We start from the raw sequence: 12,683 nt of genomic DNA, 5'->3' as shown, positions 1-12,683 counted from the left end.
CTCTGCAAGATCCTGACTGCTAGGGAACAAAGACTGGTATGTGGTTCCCTCAGAGGTCAGTCATTAACCTGCCCCAACAACAGTTTTAGGAAGATCAAGGCAATGAAGAAAAACTAAGAAAAAGCACTTTCACTTTGGAATGAATTGTTCAAAATGCCCTTATGCATTCGGTTTTATTCCCTTTCAACTCTGCAGTTTTTAGTTCCTGCACGTATTTATTTCTCATCAGGAATAATGGCAAGATTTGCTCTCCCAGAGATTTGACCTTAAGTTTATTTTAGCCCCAACACTATAGATCATTCTATCAATTATGAATGTACTCATGTGTACAGAGGAACTGGTAAGCCAGCTCAGTAATGCTACCTTGTTCTGAAGACTTACCTTATAAATAAATTAGGGACATATCTTTAAGATATACCAGAAAGAAATAGAAGAAAAGAAAAGAAAAGAGAAGAAAAAAGAAAAAAGAAAAGAAAAGAAAAGAAAAGAAAAGAAAAGAAAAGAAAAGAAAAGAAAAGAAAAGAAAAGAAAAGAAAAGAAAAGAAATAGAAAAGAAAAAAAGAAAAAAGAGAAGAGCGATGGAAACAAAACAAAATCTAAAAAGCCACATTTTTCTAAAGATAGAAGGACAGAAGCTAATATCAACATTGGTTTCTCTGTGATTTGCATTTTCTGTGCCTGCATGTCTGTATGTGAGACAATATACAAGACTTGCAGTAGCCAGACTCTCAGAAAGACATTTATTTCCATAAGTTATTGATGACCCTTTACCTCACAAGTGACAGGCCAAAGTAGAGCCACAAGCAACTTCTGAGAGGCCATCAATAACAACTGAAAATAAATGCTTTATCCAGTCCCAGACCATTGTGTGTCCTCTTCATGCAATACCAGTTAAGTTTCATCTTGCGTAGTTTTTTGTGGGCTCTAACTACCTCAGCTCCTGTCTGAAGCAGTGGAGGAAGGAGGGACACACACACACCACACACACCCACACACACACATCCCCATTTGGTTGCTCACACACTTGGTGGAGTGCCTTTTGTGAAATGCAGAGGTAAAAGCAAGCATCTCTCAACACATGAGGATGAAACAGTACCCTAAAGAGTGAAAGGAGAGACTGCCACCTTACTAAAACATTAAACACCATAGAGAATCCTGATGCTGCAAGTGTAAGACAGTTCAGGAGAAAGAAGATATGGAGGGGACAAAAAAAAAGAAGCTGAGATGCAAGGTTGTAAATAAATCATACCTCATGCTAATATTACAAATACAGAATATTCTATTAATGTATTTCTAATAATAATTCATACCATACTACGAGAAAGACTGATGTATTGTGTGTGTTAAGTTGTTCCTGGGGGCAAAAGAAAACTCTTTTTGTCTATAAGGAATGTCTTACTCCCAGTGGAGAAAGACAGCAATGGACATGGGGTACAATGACATGGGGACATTAAATTTATTTTGAATAATTATCATCACTTATATCACTTATAAAAATGTCTTTTAATTAAACATTTGTGTTTAAAATTTCCATTTTTCTTACTCTTTTGCATATGCATTTTCACGTTTTACAAAATATTATTTTGAGAGCCAGTTCTCAGGCGCTCAGTGTTCAGCAACTATTTCAAGAGGCTGGTCTGAAGTAAGCTAATGACTTTGCATCCAGTTTTGAAACTTCTGCTCACTTGAGCAGTCCCTATATCCATATCCTTACTCAGGCAAATAAGCTCATTAACTTCAAGAAAAACTTTCTCTGTAAGCAAGGATTTGTGCTGCTTTTCAAGTCAATTTCTCCATTGAGGTAAATTAAGAGATTTGCTTGAATAAAATTTTATCAGTTCTTTAAAGTGTTGAAAGAGCACGTTAGTGGAGCAAAAATTACCAAAATAAATGTCATTAACACTTCAAGATAAATATGTAGAAACATACTGGTATCGAGGACAACTTGAAATAGTTACTTAGCATAAGCTGTGTGATTACCCAAAATATTCTTATATATGCACATCATTTAGCTTAAAGAAAACAAAGTGAAACTATAAGAAATTTGCATGTTGAAGCATTTTGAACAGCAATTTTGAATATGTCTTTAAAATAATTTTGCTTAGTTTGTCCCCTGTACAAGAAGCAAAACCATGAAGAATTACTATACAATTACTCCTAAATGGAAAATAGCATTCATTCCTGTTTCTTCTAAGAGAAAATTAGTAAGTCATAGAATATATTTAATTGTGAAGAATTGCACTTCATGGATCACTGTCCAATATTCTCCCTACATCCATCTTTCTTTTTCCTGCATCTCCAGCCATTTGCAGTTTGCAATGTATATCTTGATTTAAATTCACGGTGCTACACAGTTGTTTTACGTTTGACAATCCTGTTGCCCTAATAAATATATAAGGTCACTTTAGCATATACTATTGCTGAAATTAAACTCGTGATTTGACCCTGTCTGCTCTAAAGGAGATATTACCTGTCAATGGTTTTTCATGCTCTCTAAACATGAAATCCTGCAAGAGCAGTTTCTGTCAACAAAAGCTGAGGTCTCTTGTTTTCTTAAGTGACGACTTTCTCAGAAGCCACGCAGGCTGTAAAGAATGATCATAGGAAGCAACCTGGTACAAATTAATACAAAACTCACCTTTTGAGCAGACTGCTTTTTTCAAACACACACAAGTGCATAAGAAAATTAAACTGGTGCTATCATCCTGTAAGTAATTTCCTACTATTCTAACATTTCTTCTGCAAGATGGAACAAAAGAATGAGGAAGAGCCTTTTGCTTCTGTTACTAAGGCCTTGGTAGATCCTCACATGTTATGGCAACAGGAACTCTATAGTGGGTAAATAAATAGATAATAAGATTACAAAGATTTCAGCAGGTATGGGAAGTACATGGTGTGTCTCATAAATAGCTGCAGTCAGGGGATTTGAAGATGCATTGAAAAGCTTCCCCTCCACAAACACAACCACCAGACTTGAATTTCTAGTTCTTTCTAACTTCTTTTCCCAGTGGTGGCACCAATTTGACTAGAACCAAATCCAGCAAACCCCATTTTCTATAGTGCCTACATATTTGTCAGGCTATCACTAGCACGAAACAAAATGCAGAACTGGAAATAAGTATTTGGCAATCAGGTTATGTCTGTAAGTGACACTGGCCCATAATGTACTTTGAGAGTCAAAGTTTTGACTACAGTCATAGAACACATCAATGCATTCACATAAACACAGAGGAAGCAAAGGTCTCTCCATCTACCTTGGATGTCCTTGCACTCTGGGAAAGGTTGTCTTCATGGTCAGGGAAAAAGAGGTGATTTCTTCTTTTAATTTAAAACAATTTTTTAAAGATTAAAAAAAAAAACCAACTCTGACAATTTTGAAGAATTCGTTAAAACAGTCATGGAGAACAAATAACGAACATGTTAGTGTTAGCTTTCAAAATGTAAAATGTTGTATTAGTGCAGAATATTGCTATTGAGTGTTTTTTTGTGGCATGAACTTAGACTGCTTTTGTTGATGAAGCTCTTCAGGTCCCCTGAAAATAAATACCAGTATCATTGGTGTGATGATAACATATGCAGAAGAGCATTTACACATCTAGATACTTATTTAATTTAGGTCAATTTGCCCATGGTCCCTGTAGGCTGCATTATTTGTGTGATTATAAACCTCTTAATGTAAACTCTTAACAAATACAAAAATATTATGAGGTGTATCATACCATTGGTTTTCAGGCAGATTGTCTGAGGATTTCTGTCTACAAACAAAGGGTATGTCATTGCACATAAATCTGATCTAAATCTACACAAAATAAAATTAAAGTTAAGACTCTAAATTCAATCTGTTACTATGTAACTCAGTTTAATGGAGTGTTCCTCAGGAAGCTGCTCCAAATACTCCTGAATTATTTTCCCCTTCCCCAGAATAGGCATCTTGATTGTTTATATTTCGACCACACTGCAGAAGGTTGTCAACATGAGTTATCTTTCTTGCCACAAGCTCGCTTTAGTCAATGCAGAAATCTGACATTACCCAACAAACCCAGTGTTTCTGGTCACCTGAACAAAGCAACCTTCTTAAATGACATTAGCCTTCAGCTGACATACAACCACCAGCAAATGCCAGGGCGCCTGTCAGTGACATACCAATGTTTTCTGCTGCTGCAGACTCTCAAAGGGACAAGGTGGCTTTGAAAAAATTCCCACAACACAGCCATGCAGGAGACAGCACAGCAAGAAACTCTTGTAGACATGAAACTCATCACAGTATTTTTTTTTTTTGTTCTCTCCACTAACTGAGGTAAAATATTTCCTTATGCATTTATTTCCACATTTGTGTAAAAAAGAGCATACTTGACCATCAAGCCATGGAGAAAGGGCTTTTTAAATTCTGTTCCTCATCTCTCCATAATGTCGGTTGTTATGTGACATTCTTGTAACATACAAACCTAAAGGGAAGAATAAAGTGGTGGGCAGGAGTATGCTCCAGTCATAAGAAGGCTGCTCTAATCTGGGGAACTACATGAACATGCAAGAAAAATAAACCAATTCTCTTTTGTCTGTGAATAGCTATTGTGAGCAATCAACAATCACTTTTTATTTTATATAAAACTTCATGCAAGGGGGCACTAAGAAATTGAAGGTCTTGAGAATTTTTTAGGTTTTCTTATTGAGAAGAAATTTCTGTAATGAACACAACCAGAAAATGAGAAAAACAAAAACCACATTTAGTAATCGTATGAGTTGTATTTAAAATCTGGGTTTGAGGAATATAAGGACAACAGTACTGAAGATAGCTGGTGTTATTTGGGGAAAAGGCTGTGTTAAGTGAAGTTCTGGTGATCAAGAACTTTGGTGAAAAATTATTCCTGGTGAGGAGTGGTACCAGAAGACGGATGGATTTCAGTCCATTGGTACACTCTGCATAGTGAGGTGACTTCTCTGTACTCCCTGAATGCCCACTGGATCTTCCCTGACCTATTTGGAGGATCCATGGGGCATTGCTGCAAAGGAGCCTGCAGTCTCACCTCCAACCTGTTGTCAAAATGGGCACACAGGCATGTAGGAATAATAATCCAGTAAAAGATTTACAGAGTCTTTCCTCCATCTCACTCCCCCGCCCAATTTTTCATTTCATATCACTATCCCCTGTTGCCAAGAGGAGTTTATCTATGGTGTTGGATAAGGGAGCACTAAACACATTATACTGCTATTTTAAATGACATCACAACTAACTAGATATTTTAATTGAAGGTAAATAACCAACATTATTGCCTTTTGAATGATAGCAATAGTAGAGAGTAATGGCACCACTGAGGAATCAATTGCTATTTCCCTCATAAACCATAAACCATTCAGAGATTTATAATGCTTTTTTAATGATCAGCCCTTCTAGGTGTTGAGCAGCTCCTCCAAGATCCTGAGTTTCTGGCTGCTTGCTGAAGTCAACAGGAACGGGGAGCAGGGGGTCTCAGTATCATTATGCCCACCAGGATGAAACTTTTCACACCAGTTACCAGCAAAGGAAAACTTGGGATTTTACTGCACTGCTCTGACACTGACACAGTGTGCCCCAAGCTCAAAAATGAGGACTCTTGACTGAACCACTGTTTCATAATCTGCTTAAGAATAAAAATGCATTCAGCATTTGTGTGCATTTCATGCCCTCTTAAGGTAGGTATAGCGAGTAACCTTGTGTAAGTAACCACGTTGATTGCTTGCTTCCCTCTGCATACCTTAATGTGTTCCCTTCAAATTTTATCTGTCCAGAGACTATTTTAACTAATGTGGTGGTTCAATGGCATCATATCATGCACAAACATCTGTGGATCCTGAGTGCTGTCAGAGGAAATGTCACACATTCTGTGCTTGGATGGACTGTCCCCCTTCCCTGGTGCCATGATTCAAGAAACAGCATCAATATCCCAGGTTTATTTGTTCACCTGGAGTCAATGGTATGTTCATATACTCATACCTGAGCTGACAAATTCAGAATATATTATTCATTTTTATTAAATTCAATGGGATTATCCTCATGACACAAGGGCATACAAGGCCAGTCATTACATTTTCTTTTTCAACTTGTTTTACTTTAGGTTTGAATCAAAAGTGACCTTTCTAATCTTCAGAGAACACCTATGATGTGGTCTGAACTCATTGATTCTCTTTTAATAGACCAAACTGGTCCAATCAAGCATTATCAAGGATCTTGGTGTAATATTGCAAGAGTTTCTTACAATGGAAATGAATCTAGACTCTGGATGTGGGAAGAGAGCACAGAAATATCCAGTCAAGACAGATAAATTCCTTCAGCCAGCCAGAAAGGGACCAGATGTTTAAACTTGCACAGAATTTATTTCAAAATCCAAACGTGGTCTGGTGAAAAACGGAAGTGTTAATCCCTATATACTCACATCATGAAAAATATTGCTATTAATAGGACAAAAGCATGAACAATAGCCACTGTTCCTCTTTCCTGTGTACAAACCTCTTTAGGGATGAAGACTTTTACTATGCCCACCTAGATGGATAGCATTCTGGGTTCTCCAACCTATTTCTAAAGTAATTTGCTCACCACATCCACCCTAAATTTTGAAAAATTAGCCAACCTTACCTGGTCCCACTTAAGTCAATGACAAAACCACCATTGACTTCAAGGAGAGCAAAAGCAGACCTGTTGTTGACAGGGAATTGGTGCGTATTGTTCAGCCGAGCATGTCGGACTAGCATGTATCAGCTTCGTGAGTATCAAAGGGAGTTAGTAGAGGAAAACCCTGAATATTTATAGGGTAGTAGAAGGGGAGGGCTGTTTTTTCCTCTCCCACAAATCTCCACTGTGGTGCATTAGCTACACAAATGCACCAAATCGTCTTGCAACTTCAGCACTTGCAGACCCTCAGGTTTTCCTTTGTACCCTCTGCAGTGGAAGTAGCCTGATGGAAAAAGAGGTGATGGGGCATCTCATGGTTCTTCATGAGTTTACAGAAATACTGAGTCATCTTCAAGAAGCAGCAGTGGATTTGCTGCTCCAGGGTGTGTGTGTGTTTGTGTGCATTCGTGTGCGTGTACAGAAATAATCTGTCCGAATTAGCTTGGGAGGACTAGAGGGGAACCAGTTACATATTGGGGTTTCCCAGAGATTTCCAGTGAGATCAGAGACGCTCCCAGAGGGGATTCAGTACAAATAGAACAGCCCAATATTACAGAGTATCTAGTTTCATGCCGATTTTAATTAAATGGAACCAGCAAGATATGAGCCTGCATTTTCACCATAATTTACGATGTATTTTTTTTTCCTAGACAGCACATCAAATCTGCCCATATTGCCAGGACTCTAGAAAACAGACAAAGTTACCATAATATACGCTTTAAGGCCTTTGCCTGCAAGGAAATTGCAAGGACTTTCACCGAATAAAACCAATGACGACAACAGAGTAGGGATTATCCAGCCCATAGGTAATGGAAATACACCTTCCCATCACATCCTCCTGATGCAGCATACTTCTAGACTGAGGTCTAGATTTACACCTCAAAGATTTACACCTCACACGTGGATTTTAAGCTGAGAGGAGCCTAATTGCCATGGATGGCAGTGGCAATGTGGGACAAAATAAGGAAAACAAGAGAGTGGGTATTTCTAAGCAGAGCATCCAAACACATGTCTTTAAGAGGTGAGAGAGAATGCAAGTGTGCTTCATTATATGCTTCAGATGATCCAGCCTCACCCCTCATTCAAGTTCTGGGTTTGACAGCTTCCCACTGTATCCTTTATATATCACCCGTTGTGACTAAGCTTGGAGGGGACATGTAATCATTAATCACCATTATGGATTTCTTCCCTTCTGTTGGGTTAGACTTACAAGCTTAGGGGCAGATCCTGCAGCCTTTACTCCTTCCTTCGGCCCTTCGCCCGAGCGATCAGCCCTACTTTACTCACTAACAGCTTGCAGTGCTGCAGCATCTGTAGGATCGGGCACCAAGTTTCTTACACCGGCATCCCATTCAAATACGCAGTGGCTCTTAATCCTTAGCAGGAATTAACAGGAAGTTTCAACACTGCATTATTAAATTAAAAGGTTACAATATGCCACAAGATGACTTAAGCAGGACTCAGGAGTATATGTCTGTTAATTTTAATGCTCTGTCTCAAAGTACAGAACTCTGGACATTTCCAGCATCATATTTAAAACATGGTACATCTACTAATACGTGATCTGGTGCATTAATGGACCAAATTAAGTTACAGGTATGAATTTTACATAAAACGGATTAATATTATATGTCATGGAGGAATTTTAAATACTCCATCCCCATGCATTTTTAATAGTTATGTGCTCTAATTTAATGTTCCCTGGCTTTGCTTTCCTTCAAGTCCCTAAACCCTCCTCCTTCCTTCTCCCCGACACTCCTCAAGTTTTGCTCGGGATTTTCCCTGCCTGTAAACCAGCGTCCCCAAGTCCCTAAAAAAATGTGTAAAGCTGGAATAAGTCTCCTGGACTGAGAGGATAAAAATGCGATTCACCACCGGAGGAGATGCCAACCCTCCCGGGAAAGGCAATGGGGGGGATGGGAGGGCGGGTGCAGCCGCCTTGGTCCGGGTCGGGCGGCGGGGAGCGGCGCCGGTCGCGCGGGGCTGCGCTCCGGACCGCGGGAACGGCGCCGGGAGCCGCTGGGCGGCGGGTCCCGCCCGCATTCCCGCAGTCCTTCCTCCCCGGGACCGCCTCCTCCTCCTCCTCCTTCGCCGCCTCCTCCTCCCCGGGGGGGGTCAGCGCGAGCCGCCCGCCCCCCCCAGCAGCGCCGCCGCCCCCCCGGCCCCGCCGCCATTGGCCGCCGCCGCGCTCCGGGGGGGGGCCGGCGCGCCCTGATTGGCTGCGGCGCGGCCCCGCGGCGCCCCCCCGCTCCCGCGCCGCGCTCGCCTGGCCCCGCCGCGGCGGCGCCCCCGCCTCCCCCCGGCGCCGCCCGCCCCGCCCGCGCCCCGCGCTATATAGGGGGCGGCGCGGCCAGCGGCGGCAGCAGAGGTGGTTGTGTTTGCGGCCGAGCGGCTGCGGAGCACGGGCTCTTCATTTTAAGAAAAAAAATTTTTTTTTTTTCCGGCGCGGGGCGGTTTGCGGTGCCGCTGTTGGTGCGGCTCTGCGAGCGCCTCTGGTTACGTTCCCGGGGCGGCCGCTGTTAACGCCATCGAGGCGCTGCGGCCGCGCTCCGCTCCCGTTGCGGGCGGTGCGTGCGCGGCTTCCCGAGGTCGCAGCGGCGGCAGCAGGCGGCGGTGGTGGAGAGGGAGGTTTTCCTCCCTCCTTGCGGCACCATGAAAGCCGTGAGCCCCGTCCGGCACCCCAGTCGCAAGGCGCAGCCCGGCGTGGCGGGCGGCGGCGGGGGGCACCCGGCTCTGCGGTGCCTGGCCGAGCACAGCGGCTGCAAGGGGAGCCCGCCGTCGGGCGAGGAGCCGGCGGCGCTGTGCCTGCAGTGCGATATGAATGACTGTTACAGCCGGCTGAGGAAGCTGGTGCCCACCATCCCGCCCAACAAGAGGGTCAGCAAAGTGGAGATCCTACAGCACGTCATCGACTATATCCTCGACCTGCAGCTGGCTCTGGAGACGCACCCAGCGCTGCTCCGGCAGCAGCCGCCGCCGCCCGCTCTGCACCCAGGCAGCTGTCCCGCGGGCACCCCCAGGACCCCGCTGACTGCCCTGAACACTGACCCGGTAAGAGGTGCGTGATACACGAGCGCGGGGAGCGGGGTGCGGGGTAGAGCGGCGTGGCGCCATGGTCAGCGCCGGCCGCCGTGGGAGCGCCCCGGTGATGTGCCGCCACTCCTGTGGCCGTGGCTCTGCCGAGAAGCCGTAGCTCCCGAAAGGGACGGGGCGGACGGGTGCAGGAACGCGCCGGCGGTACGCGGTGGGTGCCCGCATCCCCTCGGTGCGGGCAGGCAGCCGCACGGTGCGTACCGTGTAATTACGGCCTCTCGAGGGAGTACCTGTAGCCGGCGTGTTTGCACACACGGGAACAGGCGCCGCTGGTCCTGCGCTTCCCAGCCTCCGCACCGTGTAGCGAGTGTGAGGGGCTGTGGGGGCCGTGCACATGGAACGCAGCGTGCTTCGGAGGGGCGGGAATCGGGGAGCGACTCCCTGGTACGGGACCCCGGTGGCAGCCCGGCGGCGCGGGAAGCGGCGTGTCCCGGCACCCTGCGCTCCCGGGCTTGCCGCAGCGCTGCGGTGACCCCCTTGGCTGTGTCCCCGGGGGCTTCCCTGAGCGCTCCCGACGGGGCTACGATATTGCCTGGGTGCGTGGAGGAGAGGAGGGGGTCTGGGTAGTGGGAGAGTGCGGGTCTCCGTGTCGTTTCTCCCCAGTTGTTAATTTGCCGTGTCTGGTTGCTGTGCAGGCAGGCTCTGTTAACAAGCCGGGGGACAGCATCCTCTGCCGCTGACCGCCGCTCCCCAGGTGAGTGCCGGGCGGGCGCGGGGCCGCGGGCGGGGGGGGCGCAGCGCCCAGGCTCCGCGGGGCCGCTCCGCATCCTGCGGGAAGCCTGTCGAAGGGGGACTAGAGCCCGGCGAGAAATACTTGCAGGCGGCTTTGGGGTTTCATTTTTAATTACGGGGTGGTTATTTTATTTTCCCTAACTACCGGGTGGTTGGGGTTTCCCCCCTCCCCCCCCGGAGCGCCTCTGGCTGCGGCGTGCAGCTGCGCATCCCTCCCTCCGCCTGGCCCAGCCTGGGAGCTGCGGTTGTTGTTTGACCTGGTTTGTTTTGGGTTGTTGATCAAGCATGTCTTGTGTTTTGTTGGTGGCGCCAGTCGGTCTGGAGCGGAGCGGTTCACACACCCCCTCTATTCATTCCTCTCCCACAGGTGTGCGGCGGCGCCGCGCCGCGCAGAGGCAACGCGGGGGGCGGGCGGCGGCGGGGGGGGCCCGGCCCTGCCCCGCCGCACCGGAGGAAGGAGCCATCCAACCCCCCGAGCAGTTCCCATGCTTCACCCCGGCAGAGCCAAGCCTTTTCACCATTTTGCACGTCCGTAGCGGTCCCCCCCACCCGAACTCCCTAGCTCCCCGTGTCCTTTCCCCCCTTCCCCCCTGGTTCCGTCTCTTCTCGTCGTTCCCGGCCAGCTGTGAGCGGCGGCGTGTCCCACGGTGGCAGCGGGAAAAGTTGCGACTCTGCCCCGGGATAGAGGACCGAGCCTAAACCAGACTTTAGAAACCTTGTAACTCTTAAGGGACCGAGCAGCCGAATCTTGAAGCTTTACTAATCTCCCAGAGCATTTGTAGATATATTTGACATCTATTGTTTAAAATAGATGGATTTTATTGGGGCCCAGGGAACTTTCTTCTCCCTGCAGGAATGTTACATATTGTATAGACAAATGAGTGACATTTCATACTGTGTATATATAGAGATGTTCTATAAGTGTGAGAAAAGTATATGCTTTAATAGACTACTGTAATTATAAGATATTTTTAATTAAATATTTTTTGTAAATATTATAAAGGTGTGTATGTTTTTTTTAATCTGTGGGAGCTCAAGTACGGAGCTGCTAATATGGAAATATCTTAATTGTTTAGGACTTTTTTTGTCCCCAAATGTCCTTTAGACTCGAGAGTTGCAGCTTTAGCTAGTGGTCCTGCATGATTGCATGAGGTGTCTAATTGCAAATAAACTTGTTTGGAGTCCATACAACGTGTTTTCCTCAATCTAGACTAAAAATGTTTGTAAGTGTATTATACATTTCGAGACTACACTTTTGTCATTTAGGCACAGGGGTTTTTAGTGCATTCTATAAAAGTAGCAGTAAGATGTGTTTTTTACTGAGACGAGAAAAATTCTGTCTAGTTTTTTTGCATTACGGGGGCAATGCTTTAGATCTCCTATCAGTTTGGTTTGGTTTTTTTCTTTTTTTATATCTGCTCTTGAATTAGATCAAGAAATTTGTTCAGAAAGTTCATTTAGCACCAAAAGGTTTTATCGCAGATTTGTGTTCCTACAGCTTATTAATTGCTTAAAAACTGAAAACCATTCTCTGCTTGCAGCCAAAGGGCAAACCATTAACAAAAACAGTTGCTGTTTCCTTCGTCCAAAGAATATTAATAGTGAACTGCAGAAGGGCACATGGGCAAAGTCATTACGATCAGTGATGTAAATTCATCTTAAAATGAACTTAAGTAGACCAAAAATCGAATAACTGCGTCAAGATTATTTTTCTAGTACAAAATCACTTACATTTCACTGCAGCTGTGTTACAGTTAAAATCCTGTTTAATCTCTGTGATGTGTAACTACTACATGTGAACATTAAACTAGATTTACCTGTCTTTAACTGTGATTCTTCAGCTTATTTCTTCAATCCTCTGAATTTGCACATTCTCCTCACTATTTGTATGTACCGTTTGACGAGTGAATTATTTTCACGGCAAGCTCTTGTACAGTCAAGTCCTGCTGGCTGTAAACTTGTGTTGAGGCTCAGTGAAAGATCCTCGTCTTGTGTGATCAGTAGCCTGCACACCAGTGCAATGGGATAGTCGGAGTGGGAGAATTAAGTAGGATTTAATTGGGTGCTTTGTAAATAGCTAGCCAACTGTGTGTATAACATGGTCTGTTTGACTAAAAAAGAGGATTTGTTTCCGATTATACAAGTGTCAAAAGTACTATAACCCAAGGGAGGACTTCCATTAAGTTAAATATTTATAAGGAAACTAACTATG

At 44.9% G+C, this 12,683-nt stretch overlaps 1 protein-coding gene across 2 annotated transcripts; it reads left to right on the top strand.

Annotated features, from left to right (window-relative positions):
* The first annotated feature begins 9,001 nt into the window (after nt 1-9,001).
* Nucleotides 9,002-12,298, top strand: ID4 (inhibitor of DNA binding 4, HLH protein). 2 transcript variants are annotated; one of them, XM_038129468.1, is made up of 3 exons: nt 9,002-9,697; nt 10,375-10,433; nt 10,839-12,298. In XM_038129468.1, the coding sequence occupies exons 1-2, from the start codon at nt 9,299-9,301 to the stop codon at nt 10,417-10,419; spliced, it is 444 nt and encodes a 147-aa protein (XP_037985396.1). In that variant the 5' UTR covers nt 9,002-9,298; the 3' UTR covers nt 10,420-10,433; nt 10,839-12,298. The 2 variants fall into 2 exon arrangements, with proteins under 2 accessions (XP_037985396.1, XP_037985397.1); XM_038129469.1 differs by having other exon boundaries at nt 9,003-9,704.
* Nucleotides 12,299-12,683: the final 385 nt, after the last annotated feature.

The sequence above is a fragment of the Motacilla alba genome, chromosome 2 (assembly GCF_015832195.1).
Source record: "Motacilla alba alba isolate MOTALB_02 chromosome 2, Motacilla_alba_V1.0_pri, whole genome shotgun sequence".
Lineage (NCBI taxonomy): Eukaryota > Metazoa > Chordata > Aves > Passeriformes > Motacillidae > Motacilla > Motacilla alba.
Note: the sequence above shows the minus strand (reverse complement) of the source record. Positions and strands in the feature narration are given on the sequence as shown.

What these genes read in the sequence shown, in the direction of transcription:
- ID4 (XM_038129468.1), top strand. Translation starts at nt 9,299, where the DNA reads ATGAAAGCCGTGAGCCCCGTCCGGCACCCCAGTCGCAAGGCGCAGCCC. An exon ending in CTGCCCTGAACACTGACCCG is followed by an intron (nt 9,698 to 10,374) that starts GTAAGAGGTGCG and finishes GTTGCTGTGCAG; the next exon opens with GCAGGCTCTGTTAACAAGCC.